General features: G+C 47.4%; 1 protein-coding gene across 1 annotated transcript in view; it reads right to left on the reverse strand.

Annotated features, from left to right (window-relative positions):
* The window catches only part of GPR139 (G protein-coupled receptor 139), a 40,524-nt gene extending 23,613 nt beyond the window's left edge, over positions 1-16,911 (reverse strand). Inside the window, exon 1 of the mRNA XM_049904842.1 lies at positions 16,788-16,911. Within this exon, the coding sequence (XP_049760799.1) occupies positions 16,788-16,911 (124 nt within the window). The remainder of the gene's footprint in view (positions 1-16,787) is intronic.
* Between the last annotated feature and the right edge of the window lie 9,124 nt (positions 16,912-26,035).

A 26,035-nucleotide genomic window follows, 5' to 3' on the forward strand; every position in this document is an offset into this window, starting at 1 on the left:
CAAGACGATAGTGCTCTTGTGCTGCAGGCTCTTTCCGGTGGCTCCTGGAGAGCAGAGCACAGACGTCCTTGGTGTCTGACGACATCATTAGTTTGCTGCCCTCTCTTTGCTTTCTCTGTTTCACTTGGAGACTGAAGGCGATGGGGTGGGAGTGGGAGGTGAGTGGTTGGCTGTGAGCAAGATTCCTGACCCACACTTCCTGTGCCCCTACTGTGTGCCAGGCACTGTGCTGGGCACCCTACAGATTCAATTTTGCTCCTTCGGCGCAAGCACATGAGGTCTTCAAATGCAACAGCCTCCTCCCTCACTGTTCTGTTGCTTCTCTATTACCGCCCTCCATCCTCTCTGCTCACAGCAGCCAGAGAGACGTTTGAACAACTCAAATTAGATCAGGCCATCTGCTTAAAAGGCTCCTGTGTGTTCTTGCAGCACTTAGAGTAAAACGCAAATTCCTTACTATGGACCAAAACATCCCACATAACCTAGCCCATTTCTGTATTCGCTTCCTAGGGCTTCCATGACAAATGATCCCACACTGGGTGGCTTAAAACAGTCGAAATTTATTCTCTCACAGTTCTAGAGGCCAGAAGTCCAACATCAAGGTGACAGCAGGGCTGGGTTCCTTCTGGAGGCTCTGAGGGAGAATCAGTTCCATGCCTCGCTCCTAGCTTCCGGTGGTCACCTGCAATCCTTGGCATTCCTTAGTTTGTAGACACATCACTCCAAACTCTGCCTCCGTCTTCACATGGCCTCCCCTCTGTCTCTGTTTCTTCTCTTCTTACAAAGACATTTGTCATTGGATTTAAGACCCACCCAGTCAATTCAGGATGACCTCATTTCAAGATTTTTCACTAATACATCTGCAAAGACCTTTCTTTTCCCAAATAAGTCACAATCGCAGGTTCTGGGGTATGGACTTGGTCATTTCTTTTTAGGGGTCACCATTCAACCCACCCCACTGCCCCTCTCTTCCACCTCATTTCCTGCTTACTCTCCCTTTTGCCTGCTAGACTCCAGCCTCACTCGTCGTCTTCTGTGTTGGGGAAACATTAGGGAGAGGTGAGGACTGTGGTAAAATGTACAGCCCCAAACCCAAAACTAAAACAATCAAGCCCATTGCAGGCTCATTCCCACCTCAGCTTTTATCCTGCTGTCCCTGCGCCCTGCACTTCCCATCGTTACTCCTCATTACTCAGGTCCTGGCCCAAAGGCCACCTCTTTGCAGAAGCCTTTTTTTTTTTTTTTAATTTTTATTGTGCTTTAAGTGAAAGTTTACAAATCAAGTCAGTCTCTCATACAAAACCCTATATACACCTTGCTATATACTCCTGATTGCTCTCCCCCTAAAGAGACAGCATATTCCTTCTCTCCACCCTGTGTTTCCATGTCAATTCAGCCAGCTTCTGTCCCCCTCAGCCTTCATATCTCCGCTCCAGACAGGAGCTGCCCACATAACCTCATGAGTCTACTTGATCCAAGAAGCTCACTCCTCACCAGTATCATTTTCTGTCTTGTAGTCCAGTCCATTTCTTGTCTGGAGAGTTAGCTTTGAGAGTGGTTCCTGTCTTGGGCTAATACAAGGTCGGGGGACCATGACCTCTGGGTTCCCTCTGGTCTCAGTTAGACCATTAAGTCTGGTCTTTTTCCTAGAATTTGGGGTCTGCATCTCACTGCTCTCCTGCTGCTTCAGGAATTCTCTGTTGTGCTCCCTGTCATGGCAGTCATCGGTTGTAGCTGGGCACCATCTAGTTTTTCTGGTCTCAGGCTGATGTAGTCTCTGATTTATGTCGCCCTTTCTGACTCTGGGGCTCATACTTACCTTGTGTTTTTGGTGTTCTTCATTCTCCTTTGCTCCAGGTGGGTTGAGACCAACTGATGCATCTTAGATGGCTGCTTGCCAGCGTTTAAGACCCCAGATGCCACTCATGCAGGAGCCTTTCTTGATACCCTATCTAAAGTAGCTCCCTGTCACCTCACCCTGCTTTATTATCTTCATAGCACACAGCAACATCTAATGTTTTACTTTTTCATTCATCTACTTGCTTATTGCTTGTCTCCCCAGTAGAAGGCACACCTGTGCGGGCACCTCTTTGGCTTGTTCCCTACGTTCCCCCCAGTGCCTAGAACAGTGCCAGGAGTAGAACAGGGGCTCCATGTGTATGTGTTAAATGGATGAATTTGATGTGCTCATTCCCATTCTCACACAAGGAAACTGAGGTTAGGAAAAGGGGTAGTTACCTGCTCAAGAGCTCACAGCTAGCAAAGCGGCAGCGCTGGGACTCAAATGCAGGTATGCCTAATTCCTAGCGCACCGTCACCTCCCTGGACCCCTCCTTTGAGGAGCAGCCACATTCTGGAAGGGTCCTGGGTGTGGAAGGTAGACACAATGTGGACCCACTGCCCTGTGAGGGTCAGGAGTGTGGGCCCAGTTATCCCTTTAAGGAATGCCCCTTTTCCACCTCCTCCCCTTAAGGCACCGTCCCCGCTCTAATCACTGCTCCATTCTACCACCTTCCAAGGAAGCCATGGCTTTTCTTTCAAGAGGTAGATGATGGTTCTTTCATCAGCTCTGTGGAGCTGAACCGTGGTGGTGAGGCCAGGAATGCTAAAGCAAGGGGCTGCAGCAGCTGGAACAGAGCGGCCAGCCACTCTCTACCTTCAGCTGCAGTGTGTGTGTGTGTGCGTGTGTGTGTGTTGAAGTGATGTGGCTGATAGCTTGCTTTGCACTTAGCTGAAAATGATAAGAAATGTCTGTGGTAGAAAAGCAATTCCCCCAGCTCCGCTGAATGCCAAGCAAACAGAGGAAGGGGGGCTGCTGGTGGATACATCAGTCCTCACACTGTAAAACGTGCTGTCCCAGCTCAGGGTCAATGTTCGCGGCTTTTATAAAGCTCAGGCTCCACATCTTCTCTGCCTGCATCTCACATCATGCCTCCCTCACTTCGGCCCTCCAGGCGCTAGGGCTCCGTCCTTAAAGTTCACCCACCAGGCCCCCTCCTGCCCCAGGGCCATTGCACAGCCAGCTCTGTGTCTGGAGTCCTCTGCCTTTCCTTCTTCCTCTACTCATCGATTGTCACTTGGAGTTGTTATACATCTGCATTGTCCAGAATAGTAACCATTGGCCACAGATAGCTACTGAGCTCTTGACATGTGGCTGGTGCCACTCAAAACTGAATTTTTAATTGTTTCATTTCAGTTAATTTACAGTTAAAAACTGGTACAGTACTCAATTCGGTTACTGAAAAACTTTTCAGTAAATTTTAAAAAATGTAGATACGGCTGCTTGCCAAGCTGTTGAGCCCAAGGTTCTGTTCTCTGTGTGGGTCAAGTCCTCTGATTATAAGCACCACGTATCACTCCTTCAATGTATCGTCACCATGGGAAATTTTATATTTACTTGTGTTACTGATGATGCTGATCTTCCCTGGTAGACTGTAAATGCCATGAGGGCAGGGAATGAATCTACTTTGGCTTGCCAGGAGCCTAGTACAGTGCCTGGTACATGGTAATGACTGGCACATTGACAGATAAATAAATGGATGGATGGACGGATGTACAGATGGATAAATGAGTCAATGAATGCAGATCCAATTGTCTGTGTTCTCTGATTTCTTATCCTTCTTGTCATTTGCCATTGCCAACAAGTCGACTCTGACTACTGGCAGCTCCATGTGTGTCAGAGTAGAACTGGACTCCGGAGGGTTTCCAATGGCTGATTTTTTGGAAGCAGATTGCCGGGCCTTTCTTCCAAGGCACCTCCTGGTGGACAAAAATGGCCAAACTTTCAGTTAGTAGCTGAGTGTTTAGCCATTTGTACCACTCAGGGACTCTTCCTCCTTTCGAAGGGGCAACATAAAAATACGTATTTGGGCTTAAAAGTCCCAGCTTTCTCTCAGTGTAGTTCAACTGGTCATGACCCTCATTCAAAAGAAACCCAAGTCATTCCACTTCCACTTTACAGAAAAGCAAAGATTCTGGGTCATCCATACGGACAGCTCCCTTCATTTGAATTCCACTGGGATCCAAGTTAGCCACTTCCTCCTCAAGCTCTGACCCTACCTTCCTCCCTTCATCTAGGTGGTGGTGGGGGTGGGAGGGTTAGCCCTGCTACAGTGATGGACAAGACATGCTGGATTTGGAATCTGGAAGATTTGGGGTCGAGGTCCATCTCTGTTCTTAATCAGCTGTGTAACCCTGGGGATGTTCCTTGCCCTCCCTGGGCCTCAGTTTCATCATTAGGAGCATTGCACTGGATCAGTGTTTCCCAGACTTCAGTGATCTGCCCACCAGCTTTATGATTTTTGCCACATTCTTGTGTCACCTGTACTATTATTTAACTTAACATTTTGTTTTAAATTGACTTGCCTTTTTCTCCCTATGTTTTCACTTTATATAGTAGTGCTGTCCAACAGAAAGGTATTGTGAGCCTCATATGCAATTTAAAATTTTCTGGTAGCCACATCGAACAAGTAAAAAGAAACAGGTGAAATTAATTTGTATAGTACATTTTATTAATCAAATACATCCAAAATGTAATCAGTATAAAATTATCGAGATGTTTAACTTGCTTTTTCACATTAGGTTTCTAAAATCTGGCACGTATTTCACACTTACAGTGTATCTCAGTATGGATGCTAAATTCTCACTGAAAATATTTCGTCTCTGTTTAAAGCTCAGAGGACTTGAAGAGCTTACTAATGAAGATCAAAGATTACAGCCTTCAGTATGGGTTATACCTCAACATAAAGAAAACAAAAATCCTCTCAACTGGATCAATAAATGACACCATGATAAATGGGAAAAAGACTGAAGTTGTCAAGGATCTCATTTTACTTGGATCCACAATCAACACTCATGGAAGCAGCAGTCAAGAAATCAAGACTCATCGCACTGGGCAAATCTACTGCAAAAGACCTCTTTAAAGTGTTGAAAAGCAATGACTTCACCTTGAAGACTAAGGTGCGCCTGACCCAAGCCATGGTGTTTTCAATAGCCTCCTACGCATGTGAAAGCTGGATGATAAATAAAGAAGACCAAAGAAGAATTGACACCTTTGAATTGTGGTGTTGGCGAAGAATACTGAATATCCATGGAGTGCCAAAAGAACAAACAAATATCTTGGAAGGAGTACAACCAGAATGCTCCTTAGAAGCAAGGATGGCGAGACTGCATCTCACATACTTCGGACTTGTTATCAGGAGGGACCAGGCCCTGGAGAAAGACATCACGCTTGGTAAAGTAGAGGGTCAGGGAAAAGAGTAAGACCCTCAACAAGATGGATTGACACAGTGGCTTTGGCAATGGACTCAAGCATAACAATGATCGTGAGGACGGCGCAGGACCGGGCAGTGTTTTGTTCTGTTGTACATGGGGTCGCTGTGAGTTGGAATTGATTGATGGCACCTAACAACAACAATTTAAAGTTCAAGGAGTTTCTGGGTGGTGCAAATGTTTAAGTGCTCCACTACTAGCCAAAAGGTTGGTGGTGGGAACTCACCCAGAGATTTAAAGCTGAGAGAGTACATTCACTTACCTAAATTGCTCAAAGTAAATTTGAAAGTTTTCCAGTAACTGAATTGAGCATCAGGTTTTAATGATAAATTAACTGAAATGGAACAAAATTAAAACTTCAGTTTCTGAGTGGCACTAGCCACGTTAAGAGCTTAGTAGCCACATGTGGCTAATGGTTACCATTTTGGACAATGCAGATGTATAACAACTCCAGATAACAAACCAGTCTCACTGCTATAAACAGAAGCTAGCCTTAAAAGTAAATACAATGAAAACACAAGACTGAGGTTAAACTCCGGCCAGATACTGCTGCCTGCCTAGTCTCTGAGTCCAAGGCCTGCTCTGTCTATTAAAAAGGGAAATTTAGCACATATTACCAGTTGCCATCGAATGGACTTCAATTCATGGTGACACCACGTATATCAGAGTAGAACTATGCTCCATAGGGTTTTCAGTGGTTGATTTTTCAGAAGCAGATCTCCAGGTCTTTCTTCCATGGAGTTGCTGGGTGGTCATGTACAAATCATTGTGCCATCACAAGACCAATAGTAGTGTGATTTCATAAAAATGACACAAAATAAGAATTGGGAAAACTGTGTTCTAGTTAAAACCCTGCCAATTCTACCTCTGTGACTTTGAATAAGGCCTCATTTCCTTATTCTGTAAAATGGGGGTACTGGATTCACAAGCACTGTGCCCAGTGCTTCCACGAATAGTCTCATTTAGTCCACACCATAAACCCTATGACGAAGGCGTGTTATACCCATTCCACAGATAAGGACACCGAGGCTCAGGAAGGGTGAAGCAACTTGCCAGACTCCCACCAACAGGAAGTCACGAAGCTAGAACTTGAATCTAGGTCTATGAGACCACAGAGCCTGCATCCTTATCCACCATACTGGTAGGTTCTAAGGACTCTTTCCGTTCCAAGAAATGGTGGATTTGTGTTCTAAGACATTATCAACACGCAATTTGTGGTATTTTTTGGAGGTTTTGCTTCCAATTTATGCCAGATTTCTGGTTTCGTAAGTTGGTATACTTTTCCTGTTTAACCATCTCTGTCTTTGGGTCTCCAACTCTGTTATTTCTTGCTCCTCCATCTAGCTTCTTGTTTTTATTCTCTACCCACTGTGAACCCTTGGAATTTCTTGATGTTTCCGATTGTTTCACCCACCCCAGAGTTGGTGAATTGGCAGCCTGGTGAGCTGTATCAAGGCTACAGACATGTTTGGTTTGGCTCAGACAGTGCTGGCTCGCATGGTGTTTTTAAAATTTCAGAACTAGTTGCCAACGTTGAAACATTGGGACAGTTCATGTAAAAAAAATCTGGATTTCTAGAACTTTTTCAGAAATTTGGCAATACTGGACCATTGGATGGAAAACTGAGTAGTGGCTGCACTTTGGAGCTCCCCCAATCCCCACTTCCCCTTGTTGTCTGTCACCCCCCAGCTCTTCACCCAGCCCCAGTGTCAGCTGTCACCGGTCATTGTGTGCATGCTGCTGTCTTCTTATAATAAAGCCAAGTAACAATATTGAATACTCCTCTGTCATTTTCTAACTGGGTGACCTCTGTCAAGCGACTCAACGTCCTCATCCAAAAAATGGGCATAATAGTTATACGTACCTCGAAGGGTCGTTGTGAGAATTAAAGGAGTTAACGGATGTAACGTGCTCTGGCGAGTGCCTGGGACATAGTAAGAGCTCTATGTGTGTTGGTTATTATTACAAAGAAAGTGCTGTGTTTCCTGTACCCATGTGTCTATCATGAAAGGAAAAGGAGAGAGACCAAGAAGGCCACATGTTTTCAAAAAAACAACAGGGAGCATGATTCTTTGGGTAAGTGAAGCACTGGACCACTGTACCCACTACTGTTACCTGACTGCGTCTTGCAGGCATTTGAATTCATGATAACTGACCCCTGGCATTTCATGGTGTCCTACTAGCATCATCTATGTGCTTCACATCCACACGGAGGTTCAGTGGCAGGACCTATGTTCACCTTCCTATCCCCCTTCTGTTCACGACCTCACCTACGATGATACTCAGGACAACCTTGCTGCTGATGTTTGTCAGTCCCCGCTCACCAGCTTTATCTGAAGGCCATTTTATGTTCTGGACTGCTATTATGTCTGAAGGTTTCACTGAACCACAGCAACCCTTTTAGGGGGACACAGTCCCTTGGTTTGTGATGGAATTGATTGCTTAATCCATTGGGTTATTCTCTCCTAGTTTGACAGAGCACGGAGTTCCATTTCCAGTGGGTGAGCTTTGAGAAGAATTGTGCATTTGGGGAAAAGCCCTAGGTTTAAAGCGGTGTGCGGGTCCAGTGGATTTACAAGGTGGAGACTTGAACACGTTGATATGTTAGACAATAAAAGCAATGAGAGTGACTGCTTACTGAGCCCCTGCAACGTGCCAGGTACCAAGAGAAGCCTGGCACGCTTTCCTTCTAATCGTCACAGCAACAAATGCAAGGCATAGAAGGTTAATAACAGTTATTGATCTCTTACTTTATGTGAGAGCAAACGTATGCCAAGAATGGTGCTAAGCATTTTACAATTTCATTTAATTCTCAAAACAACCTTATGAGACAACCTTAGGTATTATTATTATCCTTTTTCATGGTTGAGGAGGCTGAGGCTCGGAGAGGGTAAAAAATGTGCCCAAGGCCACAGATTAGCAAGTAGCAGAGCCAGAATTCAGACCCAGGCAGTCTGACATCAGAGTCCACATGCTTAACTGCTAAGCTCTGCTGCCCACTTTCTTGCAGAAGAGAAAACTGGGGTTCAGAGATGTGAAGTACCACATCTAAGATCACACAGTAAACAAGGGTAAGATAGAGGATTCTAACCCATGTCTGCTCAGGTCCAAGATAAGGTATTTCACACGCAGGCTCACAAAGCAGAACTTGACATATAGGGTCATTACTGAAACCGTGCAGGGGCAAGGACTACCAAGCTGCTCTCCTGGACCCCAGTCCACGGCCTGCCCAGGCAGCCTCCGGCATAGCTGCATCCCTGGCCTGTGCTTGCTCCTCATCTGTATTCAGTTCTCCAACTCAGGCTGCACAAGCAGAGCTCGGCTCTCCTGGGCCTTTGGCAGACCCCATGAAGAGTGACTTGTCCAAGGTCACACAGTGAGTTATTGCCAGCACCAGGCCCGGAATCCAGTACTCTTGGTGCAACGCTCTTTTCCCCGCTGTTATAAACGGGCTCGTAATATCTAATGTGAAAGAGCCCTGGTGGTGCTGTGGTTAAAGGCTTGACTTCTAACAGGTCGGCTATTCGAACCCACCAGCTGCTCCACAGCTTTGGGAGCCCTGTGGGGCAGTTCTGTTCTCTCCTATAGGGTCACTATGAGTCTGAATTGACTCAACTCGAAAGCAATGGATTTTTTTTCTTTCTAATGTCTAACGAAAGAAGCTCTGGGTGGCACAAACGGTTTACACTCACCTGTTCTCCTAAAGGTTGCAGTTCGAACCCACCCAGTGGTACTGTGGATGAAAGGTCTGGCTGTCTGTGTTAGTAAAGACTGTAGCCAATAAAACTTTACGGAACAGTTCCACTCTGTAACACATAGGGTAATCATGAGTTGCAACAGGCTCCATGGCAGTGATTTTTTTTTTTTAACGTTGAATATGCTTAAGCACGGGCCAGACATGTTACAGAGGTGAAGAAAGTGGGCCATGTAGGGATCGTTTTGAATTGGAGTGCACGGGTGCTTTTGAAAGGGGTAGGCATTAAACAAATGTATGGTACAGTCATGCAATGGGATACTACGCAGCTGTATAAAAGAGTGAAGAAGCATCAGATAGACTATTATGGATGATTAATGTGAAAAAGGGCAACATACAGCATCATGTGCTCATTTTGTGGGTGAGAAAAAAAGGGAGCGCTGAAATACTCTATTCCCATTTACTCCATGTGGACTAAAAAACCCTGAAATAGAACGTAAGAAACTAAGCCACTAATAACAGTGGTTACCTGTATGGTCTTGGTGGTGATGGTGGTGGGTTTGGGGACTGGTCACCAAGGGAAAAAGGATGGGAGGGAGACATTTCCACGTGTGCCTTTTAATACTTTTTGGTTTTTGAACTATATGAATGTCATGACCTATATGACACATTAAAAAAAAAAAAAAAAAAAGCAGCTATTCTTCAGCTCCGGCCAATTGGTACCTTCTGAGAATGTGAGCCCATAGTTGTCAGATTTTCTGATTTTTCAAAGGAATTTGGAAATCTTTTTTTTTTTAATTTCCACCACCAGGGGCTCCTTGGAAACTCTATGGGGTGGTTCTGCTCTGTCCTACAGGGTTGCTATGAGTCAGAATCGACTTGATGGCAATGGGTGTATGGGTAATTGTTCATTGATAGTATATAGAACTACAATAGGTTTTTTTTTTTTAATATTAACTATGTATCCTGCAAACATGCTAAACTTACTTATTAGTTCTGGGCGCTTTTATTGTCGAGCATCTGGGATTTTCTATAAGGTAATTATGTCACCTGGACTAGAGACAATTTAATTTTTTCCTTTCTGAACACCTTTTATTTCTTTTTCTTGCTTTATTGCATTGGCTAGGACTTTCAGTACTATATTGAATAAGAGTGGTTAAGAGCAGACATCCTTGCCTTACTCCAGATCTTAGGTGGAAGGCTTTCACTCTTTCATCATTAAGTATGATGTTAGCTGTAAGTTGTTTCCAACTCCCTTTATCAGGTTAAAGAAGTTCTCTTCTGTCCTTCATCTGTTGAGTTTTTATAATGAATAGATGTTGAATTTTGTCAAATGCTTTTTCTGTATCTACTGAGATAATCATATGGTATTTTTTTTTCTTTAGTCTGTTAAAATGGTGAATTACATTGCATAATTCTCAAACGTTGAACCAGCTTTGCGTTCCTGGGATAAACTCCATTTGGTCTTGATTTATTGTTCTTTTTATGTATTGCTGGATTAGATTTGCTAATATTTTGTGGAGGAATTTTACATCTACGTTCGTGAGGAATATTGGTTTATAGTTTTCTTGTAATGTCTTTGTCGGGCTTTGAAATTAGGCTAAAGCTAGTTTCAGTCTGTTATACATAATGTTGCCATGAGTTGGAGCCAATCTGACAGCAACTAACAACAACAGTGTCATAAAATAAGTTGGGAATTTTCCCTCAATTTTCCAAATTTTTACATGATGAGAAAGTAACTTACAGAGTGCTTACCATGTGCCAGGCACTGTTTTCAGTGCTCAACCCATTTAATCCTCACAGCAACTCTAGGAAGTACATACTGTTATTATCATCATCCCCACTTTGCAGATGGGGAAACTCAGGCACAGAGAGGTGAAGTCACTTGCCTAAGGTCACACAGCTTATAAGCAGCAAGCCCGAGAGGTCCAGCTCCAGAGTTTGGACTCTTAAGTCACTGACTCCATTTTTTCTAATTAAAGATGCCATACAGGTAACAAAAACACATCTGCAGGGCTAATCCAGCTTGTGGGTAACTATGTTCCCACCTCTGTTTAACAATGCCAATAACTGCCATATGCCAAAGCACTTGCTACCTGCCAGGCTACAGACTCATCATCCACCTTCCTCTTGCACCAACCCTCCAAGGAAGGGGGTATTGCCATCCTCATTTGGCCCATTGTGGAAGTCCCCCACTGGGGGGCAGGTAGTTTCAGGCATCATCTCCCTTCTCACCTTGTCTCCCTTAACATCCATGGTGCCTTTGAGAAGGTAGCATTTAAAACATATCTTTCAAATCTCAGTGCAATTTCTTGCTGCCCCTTGGTTCCCAGGAGGCTCCGTCCTCCCCCTCTACTCTCCTCTGGGCATTGCAGCTCCTCCTTGTCTTCTTTGCTGCCGTCTGCTTCGCGCTACCTCTTCCCAGCTGGCCCAATCAGTGTCCCCAAAACTGTCTTGTGGGCTCTGCTGGCTTATTTTTTGCATTTTGAGTAGTTAGAAACATCTTGCTTACTTAAAAAGGGGGAGGACAGAGGGAAAGAGACAGAGTTTTAGGAACAGTTCAGGAGCCCTGGTGGCCCACTGGTGAGAGTGCTTGTGGGTCAGATTACCCAGTGGGCAAAGTAAGCACCATGCTTGCCTAGATCTACCAGATCATGTGTAGTGAACAATCTTGCATTTTTTTCACTACATCAAAGACTCTGCTTCTAGGTATGGCTGGCATCTGTCTCTCTCCCAACCCCACAGCACCTTCCTACAGAATCAAAGCCTCTTTTCAAAGTTACAATCGCTGACACGGATGGATTACCCAGTAAACAAGGTAAGCATGGGCTTACCTGTGCTTACTTACTAATCTGTAGCGACCAAATACATTAGTAAGTAAGCACAAGTAAGCCCATGCTTACTTGCTTACTGAGATATCTGCCCCTGAATGTTCTCTGCTAAGTAAAGGTCAGTAGTTTGAACCCACCAGCAACTCCTCAGGAGAAAGATGTGACAGCATGCTTCTGTAAAGATTACAGCCTTGGAAACCCTATGGGGCAGTTCTACTCTATCCTATAGGGTAGTTATGAGTCAGAATCGACTCGACGGCAACAGGCTTGGTTTGATTTTTCCGGGGATACCAATTTCCTCCATAGAGCACACGGCATGAGGAACTGAGGTTAGTTAAAGGAACTTTCCAGCAGGAATGAAGGCAGTATGATCCAACACAGAGAGCAGGCTTTGCATGCTGCATTTGCTGTGTGACCATAGACAAGATGTTCTACGTCTCTGAATCTCAGTTTGTTCATCTGTAAAGTGGGGTCAGGGATATGCACAGGTCACAGGGGTTTGGTGAGGGCTAAGTACAATGATATAGGTGAAAAGATTTGGTGTAGAGAAGGCACTTATTACTAATACTAAGTGCTTACCTTGTGCTAGGACTGTGTGAAACCATTTTTACGTTGGTTATCTTATTCAAGATGGACTACCCTCTATGATTAGGGAGTGTGATGGTTAAGGCTGTGTGTCATCTTGGCTGGGCCATGATTCTCAGTGGTTTGGCAATTACGATGTAGCTTCCCAGCTATGTAATGATGTAATCACCTCCATGATGCGATCTGATAAAATGTAATCACCTCCATGATGAGATCTGCTATGAGCAGCCCATCAGTTGAAAGGGATTTTCCTTGGGGGTGTGGCCTGCATCCAATATATGTGGACTTTCTGGCAAAGCTTGTGGGCTTTTGCTTGCTCTGGATCCTACATCTGACCTCTGATTCTTGGGACTTGATCTACCAGCTTATCTGCCAATCTTGGGAGTTATCAACCTCTGTAGCCTATAAGCTAGAGGCCTGCAGGTACATGAATCAGGAGAAGCCTCAGTCTGACCCACAGACTTGGGACTTTCCAGCCTATACAACTGCATGAGCCATTTTCTTGATAAAAATCTCTCTTTCTTCACTGATTTTGCTTCTCTAGAAGCCTAAGACAGGGAGTATTGGTGGGTCAGTGGCAGAACTCTCGTCTTCCATGTGGAGACCCGGGTTTGATTCCTGGCCAATGCACCTCATCTGCAGCCACTACCCGTCTGTCAGTGGAAGCTTGCGTATTGCTCTGATGCTGAACAGGTCTCATCAGAGCTTCTAGACTAAGAAGGACTAGGAAGAAAGGCCTGGCAAAAATTAGCCAACAAAAACCCCATTGATCGTAACTGTCCAGTCCACAGCTGAGTATGGGGATGGCACAGGACTGGGCAGTGTTTTGTTCCATTGTGCACAGGGTCACCATGAGTCTGGGACAGACTGAACAGAAGCTAATAACAACACCTGCAGCCCTCTGTGAGGCCGGTACTACTGTTACTCCCATTTTACAGACAGGGACAATTGTGGTAACAGAGGGGTTAAGCACTCTTTAAGTAGCAGAGTGCTACCCATACTTTACAGTAGAATCTCCTGGATCCCACAAGCAGACCAGTTAAATCGGACTCTGGGACAATTCCTAGAGTCAGGGGATTGGAGCCCCCAGCCTTTCCCAAGTCCTTGCTGCCAACCTAGAGCCTGAAGGTGGTCAGAAAGATCCACGGCTTTCCCCTTGTTACGGGTCCCCATTCCAAACAATCAGCTGCTCCCCATCCATCCCTCAGCTCCCACCCACATCTCCTACCGCCTCTGCGAGAATTTGGAAAACTCTGGGCGAGTCTACTGCCAGGAACAGTGATTCAATTAAAATCTCAGTTTTCAACAATATTATGAAGTCCTGTGGTCTGTTACTTCACACCCAGCAAAGCTGCACCTCCCAGTCAGTGGCAGAGTAATGAGGGCTTGCTAATTGCTGGTGCTGGGAGGCGGGGCAGGAAAGACTGAGCACAGCTAGAGGAGAACGCGCTGAGCTAAGTGCTTTTCTCACCGGGCAGCACCTCGCAGTCCCCTCTCTGGCTGGCCTGAACAGCCCCCCTCCTCAAAACCCAAACAGCTTCGTGAGAACCACAACTGCAGCGCCATAGCCGTGACCAGTGAGTGGTGTCCTGGGCAATGAACTGAGCACGAACTTGTACCATCATCTCCATCAGCATCTTCTCACCACAATTCCAGGGGGTAGCTACTCGTTTACTGCCGATTTTACAGATGTAAAAACTGAGGCGCGGAGAACACAAGAGGCCCACATACTAACCAGGCAGAGACCAGATGAACACCCAGCTCTGCCTCATTCTAAAGTCCGCACTCTAAACCAGGACAGACTTGCCTTCCCCACGGTTATAAGAGAATGACCACAGGATTTCACCTTTGCACCAACCTTGTAATCTGTCCACAAAACGGTTATCAGAGTGTGACTTTTGTACCAGCCTGGCCTCCCCAGTCATTCTTCTCTAGGATTCTTAGTGTTTCTGCTTGTGGGCTCCTTGAACTTAAGGACTGGGCCTTAGGGGTCTTTGGGTCCCTCTGGCACTGCCTTAGCACTTGAACACAGTTAAAAAAAAAAAAAAAAAGAACTGTTGCTGTCAAGTCAATTCCGACTTATGGCGACCCCATGTGCTTCAGAGTAAAACTGCACTCCATAGGGTTTTCAATGGCTGTGACCTTGCAGAAGTAGATTGCCAGGTCTTAGGTGGATTTGAACTGCCAGCCTTCTGGTGTGTCGACGCTGTGTGCCATCGAGTCAATTACTACTCTTAGTGATGTTACAGGACAGAGTCGAACTGTCCCATAGGGTTTCCTAGGCTGTAATCTTTTACAGGAGCAGATCACCAGGTCTTTTCCCCCAGTTAAGTGGAGTAGTTGGTGGGTTTGAACCTCCAACCTTTGGGTTAGCTACTGAGTTCTTAACCATTGCACCACCAGGGCTCCTTAGTTGAAGGTAAACTGTTTGAGTCACCTGCGGAACTTGGAACATGGTAGCTGGCCAGAGCGATTAGTTAAGTGAATGAACACATCATATTCCTTCTGAGTCCCAACCCCAGCCCTCACTCTGTCATTTGTCATGGCTTCATGGTCTGATTCAGTGCCCAAATCAATGCTAACTCTTCATTCCCAATCTTTGGTGTCCCCAGCCCAGGCTCAACCTTGAAGAGCTTGTGCCTGGCACAGTGCCTGGTATACAGTAGGTGCCAGTGATGTGGATCAGGGAGGCTCTAGCTGGCACAGGAGTTAAGACTGTGAAGGTTTGGAGAATCTTTACTTCCACGTTGAGGTCTTTGAAGGTCTGAGCTCTCCCTCATCCTCCTCTGTCCTCATGTTCCTGCTGTGGACCCTTGGAAGGCCAGCTGACCTCTGGGCTTCTTGTCTCTGCCCCCTAAGGGTTTCCAGAAGAAAACCCTGGGGGAGTGGCTACATCCTCAGTAGAGAGGATGGAGAGGAGAGGGTGAGGTGGTCATATACATTCTTATCTGAGGGCTAGAGGGGAAAGGGATTCTGTCATTTCCCCGATTCAGCAACCTTCTCAAAATCCACTCCCCAAAAGAGAGCTCTGGAAAGAGGCACGAAGTGGAGGAAGGGAGGGACGTGCAAACTGAACTGAAATCAATCCAGCTTGAGGTAATTACAGGACACGTGCTGCTGCCCCAGCAGGGCGAATCAGAGCTGAGCTTCACTCCCAGGGCAGCCAGGGTGATTAGTTAGTAATAAAAGCCTCATCACTCGCTGGGGGAGAGGCTCACACATTAGTAAACTTCTGCTTTCTCATTCCTGCCAAATCGGGGGTGGGGTGGGGTGGTGTTATTTAAACAACCTCATCAGGAGCTCTGGCTACCAAGTTGAATGTCTTGGAAAGGAAATCTCAGCAAGGAATTCCAGAAACCCAGCTCATGAGTTCCCAGGGTCCCAGGATGCTTAGGTTCTCGGACTGGTAGATGATGGGACTGAAGATGCTGTGATTCTAGGCTGTCCCTCTCTTCCTTTTGCCTGCACGTGCCAAAGGATGGGACTGATCTTTAGATCTTTAGGAATTTTTCTGCCACAGGGAGAGCTCAGTGACTCTCTGGAACAAGCACTGAAAGGACCCATCTAAAGCTGGACACACAAGGAAAACCTTCCCATTGTCTGTCTGTCTGCCTGTCTCTATCTCTCTCTCTTACACACACACACAGAGCCCAGCTCTCTTCAGGAATTCAGTCTGAGTCTCAGCTACACTTTGGAGTTGACATGAAGATGTGGAATTGTTAGATATCTGAAGCAGCAGCCAGCTGCCCAGGAGGGGTGGGCAGGGGGCAAAGCCAAGGGTAAGGAATGTCCTCAAGGAGACTGTGACCCCTTGAGGTGCAGCCGCGGCAGCCGCCTGTGTGTCTGCACCCTCTCCCCGGCCAGAGCCATCCTTCCTGACTCCTTGCCGGTAGCCTCCAGACCCCTTCCTCGCTCAGGGGTGCATCCCTTGCTCCATCCCTGTGCCTTCCAAACCAGAGAGTGCCCAACATCAGGGGCTCAGCTTCATTTAGGATCGGGCAGGGACACACAGCAGGGCAGGGTCAGCTGGGGCAGAAGGTCAGCGGTGGGGGCGACCTGAGAAGTGCAGACTCCACAAGCCTTCTTCCCAGAACGTGCAGTCAGGTCACATCCACAGCCCTCACTGGATCCCCTCGCAGACGCCAACCCCTTAAGAATCGCAGGAATACACCAGTACACTCGAATGCAAGCGCATACTCACACCAAGCCCATCGCCTGCCGCGCACAGTCACACACACACCGGGCACACACGCGCACAATCCCCTCCAGCCCAGAGCAACTTCCCCCCAGTCCGGAAATCTCCGCAGTAGCCCTTAAGGCTTAAACTTTTTCCGCGGGGGCGCACTGCAAGGGTCGCCCGGCACTTTGGGTTACTGGTTTCCCTCCCTCTCCGGCACTCCCCTCACCTGGTAAACCGAGGCACAGCAAGAGGCTGTAGTAGACCACGGGCACGAAGCCCAAGCCGCAGGACGATCCAGGGGACCAGGACAGGGAGCTGTTGGTGACGAGGTGGGCGTGCGTGTGCTCCATGAGCGCCTCTCGTCTCCTGGCCCCGGCCTGCCAGCCTGCTTGGACGCCGGTTCGGTGGCGGCGGCGGCGGCGGCGGCAGCTGGAGCGGCAGCGTCACTCTCCCCGCAGGACTTACTCCCAGCCTTGCCGGGGGCCCCTCTGCGCCTCGGCACCTGCCCGCCCGGAGTCCGGCTCAGCCCTTCAGCAGCGCGCAGCGCGCAGGGCGCACGGACTCGGGAGGGGCTCCGGGAGCGGGTTCGGCGCCTCCCACCCCAGCCCCGCTCCTCTCCCGCCTCGGAGCCGGGGCTGGGACGCCGCTCCCCGCAGCCAATCAGAGGCGGCCGGGACGCCGGGAGCGGAGGGAGGGCGTCAAGGGGAGGGGGTCCCAGCTGCCGCTCTTGGCTCTAGTTTCAGGAGAGAAGATGGAGTTAGAGCCGGGAGCCTCGCAGGAAGATGGTGTGGAGGACAGGCTAGCCCATCTCCATCCCTCGCAAGAGGGGCGTGGTGTGGGTGGGACCCGCGTCGCCCGCAGCAGCTCCTTACTCCGTTCGCCTGTCCTCAGTTTGCTTCTCTCCACTCTCCTCCCCGCTACCTCAGTTTCCCCTCGCCACTGCTCCCAGGCTATCTCCAAACAGAGGATTCCACACCCAGGGCGGGGGTGGGGGGAGCGGAGAAGCGAGGGTGACCAGGGTTTTGGTGTCCCTGGACCAGAGGTGCTGAGCTTGCCTTCTCCCAAAGGAAGGGTGCGTGCATATGTGTGCGCGCGTGTGTTGACTCCGGGAAGCCCAGAGTGGACGCTCCCTGAACTGGAAAGCATTTGAAAGGGATGCAGGCCAGAGAAGCGAAGCGCAGGATTCGGAGCCATTCTGCCAGGGGGAAGGATGTTGCAGCCGCTCAGACACACACTCACCCACACGCACACAAAGGTACACAGTACCCAGTCGTGCGGGCGCACTCACACACTCACATGGTACGCGGATGCCCCCTCATCTCACACCCAGACACGTAGACACAAGCAGGCGTCTTCGCCAACGGGCACAAGTACCACACTCGCACAATACAAGCAAACACGCGCACACAGGGTGAGACTCATCTAGGGAACAGCTGGAGTGTTTGACGGTGTGTGAAAAGAAGGCAAAGTCAAGGAAGAGGGTCCATGCAATCTTGGAGAGTTGGGATGAATGGGCACCACTCTTCTCCACAGGGAAACCCTGGTGGCGTAGTGGTTAAGTGCTACGGCTGCTAACCAAAAGGTCGGCAGTTCGAATCCACCAGAAGCTCCTTTGAAACTCTATGGGGGCAGTTCTACTCTGTCCTACAGGGTCGCTATAAGTCAGAATCTACACAACGGCAATGGGCCTTCTCAGGGTAGGCAGGTGGAGAGTTCCAGTGCAGCTTTTCTCAAGGTTACATCAGAACTGGAATGGGAGAGACGTCCATCTGCATCTCAAGATGTTGGGTGAGAAAGAGAGAGTCAAAAATTCTGCAGAAATAGTGTGGGACAGGCCCAGAAGCCGGCTGTCACCGCCGCCATTCTGGACACTGTGATAGGCTTGGGGAAACCTAAGACCCACCCGCCTCTGCTCCCTGGCAGCCTCCACCCCACAAAACATCCATTCCTGGGAAGAAGGGACAGGCTGGGCTTTCCCCAGCCTCTCCCAGGGTCCCCCAGAAGAAGGAGACTCTGCCCCTGGCTGGGCGTGCGTCCAGCCCCCATCATTGTTAGCAGCTTCCCATTGAGCAGGCTCAGAGGTGGGACTGGGGCATGCTTCCCTGGGGCGGAGTTGCAACTTCAAGTTACAGGGCCAGGCAGTCTGCATAAGTGAGGGAGCCGAGGGCCTGGGAGGGCGGGGGTGGGGGCTGGTGACTAGGGAGGCACATGCCCCTCTAAACCAGGTGCTGTGGAGTTGATTCTGACTCAGAGCAACCCTATAGAACAAAGTAGAACTGCCTCATAGGATTTTCAAGGAGCAGCTGGTGGATTTGAACTGCCAACCTCCTGGTTAGCAGCCAAGCTCTTAACCACTGTGCCACCAGGGTTCCATGCCCCTCTAAAGAGGGCAGATTATTACCAAGGATCATGGACCCCAGTGAGGGTGCTAAAATGTCTGAAATTTCCAGCAAAGTTAGAAATGGTGACTTAGTGGTGAACTTTCTCCCCCTTTAAATGTGAGCATGGAAACCCAAAACAAAGACCCCACTGTGTGTGAACAGTAAAGCACTCTGGCCCTTGTAGAGGCTCAACAAAGATTTGTTCAAAAAACCTCTAGATTGGATTTGTCTGTGGGCAGCCAGTCTGAGATGAGAAATTGGGAATGGAGAGAGGGAATATATGCAGTTTTCTTTTTTTTTAATTGTCTTTGAAATTGCAGCGTATTTTAATGGGATTATTTTCAATCTATTCTTTTTTTTACTGTGGTGGAAATACGCATAACAAAACGTGTGCCATCTCAACAATTTCTAATCTACACTTCAGTGACATTGGCTACATTTTTCAAGTTGTGGGACCATTCTTGCTGTCCTTTTCCTGATCAGAAGGTGTGCAATTTGACAAAAACCCACCAGTGCATTCTGAGATCTCCTGATCATGGCTCAGGCCTCAGGGCTTTTGCCCTGGTGGTTCCCTCTGTCTGGAATGCTCTTCCTCCAGACAGCTGCATAGCCTGCTCTCTCCGTTCTCATACATTCCCTTCACATTGAGGCTTTCCCTGGCAATCCTATTTAAAATTGAAATCTCTGCCCTCCCCTCCCCAGCAACCCATGCATCCTTCCTCCCTCCCCTGCTTGTTTTTCTCCATAGCTATCATATTTTTTTTTTATATATATACATTGTATTTATTTGTTTTGCTCTGGTTACCTGTTTTCCTTTAGAATGTAAGCTCCTTGAGGGCAGGGATTTTGTCTGCTTTGTTCGTGGTTACATTCCCAGCTTAGAACAGTACTTGCATGTGGTAGATTCTCAATAAGCATTGAAAGAATGAAAGGCTCTGGCACCCACTGACCCAGGGCATGCAAGGCACAGGAGATGAGTTTATCTCTGCTTGTGGTTGCAGACCAGAGTGTCAGAACATGGGTTGGTGAAGGGGGAGCTAGCCTCAGATTTAGCATATATTTATCTTGTATGACTACCCACTCTAAAAATGATGTGTGTAGTTTAGATTCTGGTGCTCTAGTGAGAGAGTCTTTGTAACTAGAGACTTGTCTGGTAAGAGGGACTGGGTTGCATTAGGAATCTTGATGGACCTAATTGTGTCTGAGCCTCCATTTCCCCATCCGTAAAATGGGGGTGAAGGAAACTAGGTATGCCTTTGTCCCAGGGATGCTCAGCAGGAAGAGAGGGAGTGGGGGGCACATGGAGCCAGATGAGGTTGGAGAGTCGGCAGGGCCATGTAGGCTGTGGTGAGGAGTTTGGTCTTTAGCCTTGGTTTCAAGTAGAGGAGTTCCATGATGAGATTTGTGTTTTGAAACATTTGGTTTGTCAGGGAGGTGGAGCACTGATGGGAAGAAGGCAAAAATGGAGGTGGGAAGAGACATTATGAGGCTATCAGGTTGGACACATGAGAAGTGATAGTGGCTTAGACTAGGGGGGTATTGACGATGGAGTGGACTGTACCCCAGAAGTCAGGAGAGTGAGTTCATGAAGGGAGAAGAGCAAGGAAAATAAAGAGATGGAAGAGGAAAATAAAATGACAGACAGATAGAGGGAGAGGTAGAGACAGGGAAGAGAAAAAATAGATGAGATAGATTGGACAAAGAAAGAGACGGGGAAAGAGAGAGAGATGTGGAGAGAGACAGACAGGAGATAGATGAACAGACAGACAGAGATTAATATGGATAGAGAGGCAGAGACAGATATAAAGACTGATATTATGGTTGAGATTGCTCTGGATGGGAGGGCTTGGAGTACCTTAGACCATTGTGCTGACCCACCCTGCCCCCACCTCCCATAAGCATTTAACCTGCCCTCTGGTTTCTCCTCACCTTCAAGACTCCTTTTAAGAGCCATCTCATCCTTGAAGCCTTTCCTGACCTGCTCGTCCCCCTCACCCTTCCTGATGCAGACACTCCCTCCTCTACAACATCACCTACCACACTGAGCTGGGACTCAGGGGTTGCCTGTCACCTGCTCTTCAGTCAGATTGCCTTGTGGGCAGGGTAAGTTCCCTTCACCTTTGAACTTTCAGTGCAGAACCTAACTGCAGTGTAGCGTCCTTGTTAACAGTTGAGGTCTTGAATCCAGACCTGGGTTTGAATCCCGGCTCAGCTTTCCAGAAACTATGTGTACTCACCAAAATTCTTTCCATTGAAACAGAGAAAAAAGTTCAAACTAGCTTAATTTTTTAAAAAGGAATTCACTGGCTCCAACAACTGAAAAGTATGGACATTTGCGGGACTTCAGGCATGACTGGATCCAGGTGCTAAAATGTTATCTGTCTCTCTCCGTAAATGGACTCTGCTTTGCTTTGTATTAGCTGCACCCTTAGGCAGGTTCTTGTTGCTGTTGTTGTTAGCTACTGTCAGATTGACCCCATGTACAACAGAACAATTGTGATCCATAGGGATTTTATTGGCTGATTTTTGGAAGTAGATCTCCAGGCCTTTCTGTCTAGTCTGTCTTAGTCTGGAAGCTCTGCTGAAACCTATTCAGTATCCTAGCAACACACAAGCCTCCACTGACAGATGGGTGGTGATGGTGCCTGGGGTGCATTGACCGGGAATGGAACCCAAGTCTCCCACATGGCAGGCAAGAATTCTACTACTGAATCCCCTGTGGCCCGTGAGGCAAGCTCTTATAACAGTATAAAAATACGGATTTCAGCACCTCTGGATTTAACCTACCAGCTTTGTAATTTGAGCTGAAAGAGAATTTCATCAAAGCCTTGGAAAAGCTCTCAGTGGATTAAACTGAGCCATATGCTCATCTCAACCAATCTCACTAATTTGAGCTGGATTTCTGCAGCCAACAAAAATATGCCAGGTGTGGCTCACGTTTCCAGTGTTGGAGCCAAAAGTTATGGTCAGTTCCTCTCAGACCGTGTGGACTACCAAAAGAAGTGGGGGGCATTTACCTAAATGACATTTGGGATTCTGTACCCATAAGACTGGGTGCTGGAAAGGCAAATACAACTCATGTCTGCAAACTTAATCCATCCCATGGGATGCCCAGTTTGAACTCCTCCTTTAGAGCTGGGTCATATGCTTTATTTTTGATGTCAGAAATATCAGTGTCTGAGTCATAAACACAGACCGGACACTGGTTAGCCACACGCATGCTGATCTTTTTGGGTGAAGTATGCTGATGTCTGCAACTTACTTCAAAATGCATCCAACAATTAAATATTGTGATGGAGAGATAAAGAATGGATACATGGAGAGATAAGCACTCAAGAGAGGAGATGTCAATGGTCAAATCTAGATGGTAGGTATATGGCTTTTCACTGTAATGTTCTTTCAATTTTTATGTATGCTTGAAAATTCTCATAATAAAATATAGGAAAAAATATATTGTGTAGTAGATCTTGGCCAAGTACATTAATACAAGCTGTTGTTGAAACCAACATCTCCTGGTGGCATGGCAACTCTTTCAAAATTCAGCCTTCGGGGTTGTTGCAGAAGACAGTTCCATCCCTGGTATTAGGCTGCCAAAAATGGTACCTGACATTTTCCCCTGATGCTCCCAGTTCTCCACTGACCTTGGCCTCCTCTGCTAGAGCTTTTACCCGTTTGTCTTTGTCCTCAGGCTCTTGTTTGCTTCCCAGTAAGAACTGTAGCATCCAGTGTTGGCTGTGTTTTATTTCTCGGGCAAGGCTTGTGTTTGAGGATCTTGGTGTACTGCTGAGGCTCTATGCCAGAAGTCCTTGTAACCATCATTTCCTACAATTTTTTTTGAGGTGCCTGTCAATTCTCATAGAATTTGCAGGAAGTCTTTCTTGGCTTGTCATTGACCTGTCAGTGTGGTCAGAGGCCAGGGCAGATTAACCAGTAAGCAAGGTATGGGCCGGCTTACATCAGTGTGGTGAAAAACAGGTGAAATTGTTCACTACCAATTAGTGAGTAAGCACAAGTAAGCCCACGCATACCTTGCTTATTGGGTAATCTGGCCTTGTCAGGGGTACGAACAGAGCAGGATGGGGAGATTTCGACAGTTGTGAGTCTCCCCACCTCTTACCGCCCAGTGGGAGAAAGGAGAGAGCCCAAGTTGTGCCTGGGTAAGTTTCATCAGGATGTGAAGAATGGCTGTGGACGAGGGGGAGGAAAAGCGGACTTTCCCTGAGAGGAAGGAGGGACGAGGGTCAGGGGTGTGTGCATTAGGATGAGGGAGGGTGGAATTGACCAGGATGTGGAGAACCAGGAAAATAATCTTTTCTTTCTAGATCAGAGAGACCCAAGAGACCCTAGAGTATCCTTCAAGACTCCCTCTGCTGTGTGAAACCTTACCTGCCAGTGGTGGGGTGAGGGAGAAAGGGACTAGAGGAGGGGAGGGAGGGGAAGAGAAAGGAGAGAAGTGGAAAGGGAGGTGCGATAGGATGGCAGAAGAGACAGTGAGAGAGGAGAGGAGGGGAGAGGAGGAAAGAGAAGGAGAAGAAGACAGAAGAGGAGACAGGAGACAGGAAAGAAAACAAAAACAATGTGTATCATCAAATTTCCTGTTTCGTATCCGTGGAGAAACATGTAATGACAAAAAGCAAAAACAAAGAAAAAATCATAGGAGAGTTATCCCATAAAATCCATTGCCACCGAGCTGATTCAGACTCCTAACAACCCAATAGGATGGAGTAGAACTGCCCAGTGGGGTTTCCAAGGCTGTCATCTTTACAGAAGCCGACTGCCACATCTTTTTCCCTCAGAGTGGTAGGTGGATTTGAATGCCAACCCTTTGGTTAGCAGCCGAGTGCTTAACCACTGCACCACCAAGGCTCCTTCTAGAAGTGTTACACAGTTAAGTAATATCTGGGTAGTAGATATTTTGCGTTTATGGGCTGCCCAGAATCGTATTCCTCTTTCCTAACAGCATCTTGATCTGCTTGTAGAGAATGATTCTCTCGCACCGGGTGTGGTTTTGGAACGAGAGTGAATTCAGGCGCCTGCCTCCCCCCCCGCCCCCCCCCCCCGCCCCGTTACAGAGGCAGACAGGGTCAGATCCTTTGTTGGACTCAGGACAACGAGCTTGGCGGGCAGGTGTTCTAACCCTGGCTAGTGAGATACTGTCTTCTGGGGCTCTGAATCTTGAATGAGTGAAACAGGGCAGGAGAACAGTTTGGATTGCAGTCATCTCAGTGGGGACTGCAGGCAGGATCAGCTGCCCCTGGACCACTGCTGTATGTATGGTCTATGGCTTCCTGTTTCTCTGTGAGTCCCCTTATATCTCTTAATAAAACCAGAGACGATTTCTGTTGCTGGCAGCCCAAGGATACTCATGGATCCGCTGATGATCTTTGTCCTCCTTATAGCAATGCTTCACAACTGATAGAACTTTGTTGTTAAACAGAGTAGCTGGATACCTCATTCTATTTTAATCCCCACTATTATCTACAGGGAAACCCTGATGGCTTAGTGGTTAAGTGCTACCACTGCTAACCAAAAGGTCAACAGTTCAGTTCTACCAGGTGCTCCTCGGAAACTCTGCTGGGCAGTTCTACTCTGTCCTATAGGTTGCTACGAGTCAGAATCAATGGCAAAGGTTTTTTTTTTAATCATCTACAGGGAACCGTGGTGGCACAGTGGTTAAGCGCTTGGCTGCTAATGGAAAGGTCGCCAGTTCAAACCCACCAGCAAGCTGCTCAGGAGCAGAAAAATGCGGCAGTCTGCTTCCATAAAAATTTACAACTTTGGAAACCCAATGGGGCAGTTCCATTCTGTCCTGTAGGGTCACTATGAGTCAGCACCCACTTGACAGCCACAAGTTTGGCTTTTGGGTTTATGACGCACGTGAAGCATCTAAGGCTTTGAGAACTGTGGGACCCCCAGAGACGATTTTGGGAATCTCCCCCATTTTACAGGCGAGAAAATTGAGGCCCAGAGAAGTTAAGTGAGGTGTCCAAGGTTACACACTGCATTCATGTCAGAGCCAGAATGTAAATCCATTGTTTAGAACTCAAAATCTAACTCCTTTCGTTGCATGATTGAGAATCGGCTTCAAAAAAGACCATAACAGGAACTTTTTGTTAACTTTATGGCTGTGTGTTGTGTGAATGAAAAGTTACCAGATGTCATTTTCCCTTGATTTGTACAGCATCCGAGGCCAAGAATTCTCTCACACTGTGTACAATACCTAGAACATTCCAGGTACTCAAGTCACCAAAACTGGAAGAGAAGGTTTGAATAATCTTTTCCACCAGTTCATCCTGAGAACATTCCCCTAATCCCTGAGCCTTTTTTTTCCCCCCACCACTGCACTCCCACTGCTGAAGAGTTCAATTTTCTTTAAGAGCCTGAGAAATAGTCCTAAGAGAAAGACATGGGGTATTAAGAGTAGTGAGAGTGGATGTACTTACCAGAATCCTCCCTGCTGGGATAAAACATTGAAATGTACAGAAAGCATGACTCATCAATGTACAGGTAAGGCTGATTCTGCCAAGCAGCGAGGATGACAAAACCAGAATGGCCACAAAGGCTAGCAGGTAGGGCAATCTTGTGCCTGGATCAGTGGGGGCCTGGGGTAGGGGGGTGGGTGCAGAGGAATGAGCTGTCCTGCTTGGAAGAGTTTCAGAATGTACCGAACACCTGGGCAGCACAGATGTGATCTCCAGGACTCTGTGTGGCTGATCTCAGAGACAAGTTTACAATCCAAAGCCAGGTTCTGTTACTACTATACCTCTCTTTGTAGCTGAGGCTGCAGGGCGAAGAAGCTCCAGGAGCCTTGGAGAGAGGCTTCAGCACCTTGTCCAAGCTTTTGAAGGTGTAGGTTAGCCATACACAGGCAACCAATTGCTAAAGCCAGCAGGTCTCTGGAACCTTCTTAAGTAATGCACACAAGCGAAGTTTGCTTTCCTAAGAGGATTCCCTGGGTGGTGCAAATGGTTTGTGCTCAACTATTAACCTAAAAGTTAGTGGTTCAAACCCATCCAGGGGCACTGCAGAACAAAGGCCTGGCAGTCTTCTTCCAAAAGATTACAGCCAAGAAAATCCTACGGAGAAGGCCTAT

Source organism: Elephas maximus, chromosome 12, assembly GCF_024166365.1.
Source record: "Elephas maximus indicus isolate mEleMax1 chromosome 12, mEleMax1 primary haplotype, whole genome shotgun sequence".
In the NCBI taxonomy this organism is placed as follows: domain Eukaryota; kingdom Metazoa; phylum Chordata; class Mammalia; order Proboscidea; family Elephantidae; genus Elephas; species Elephas maximus.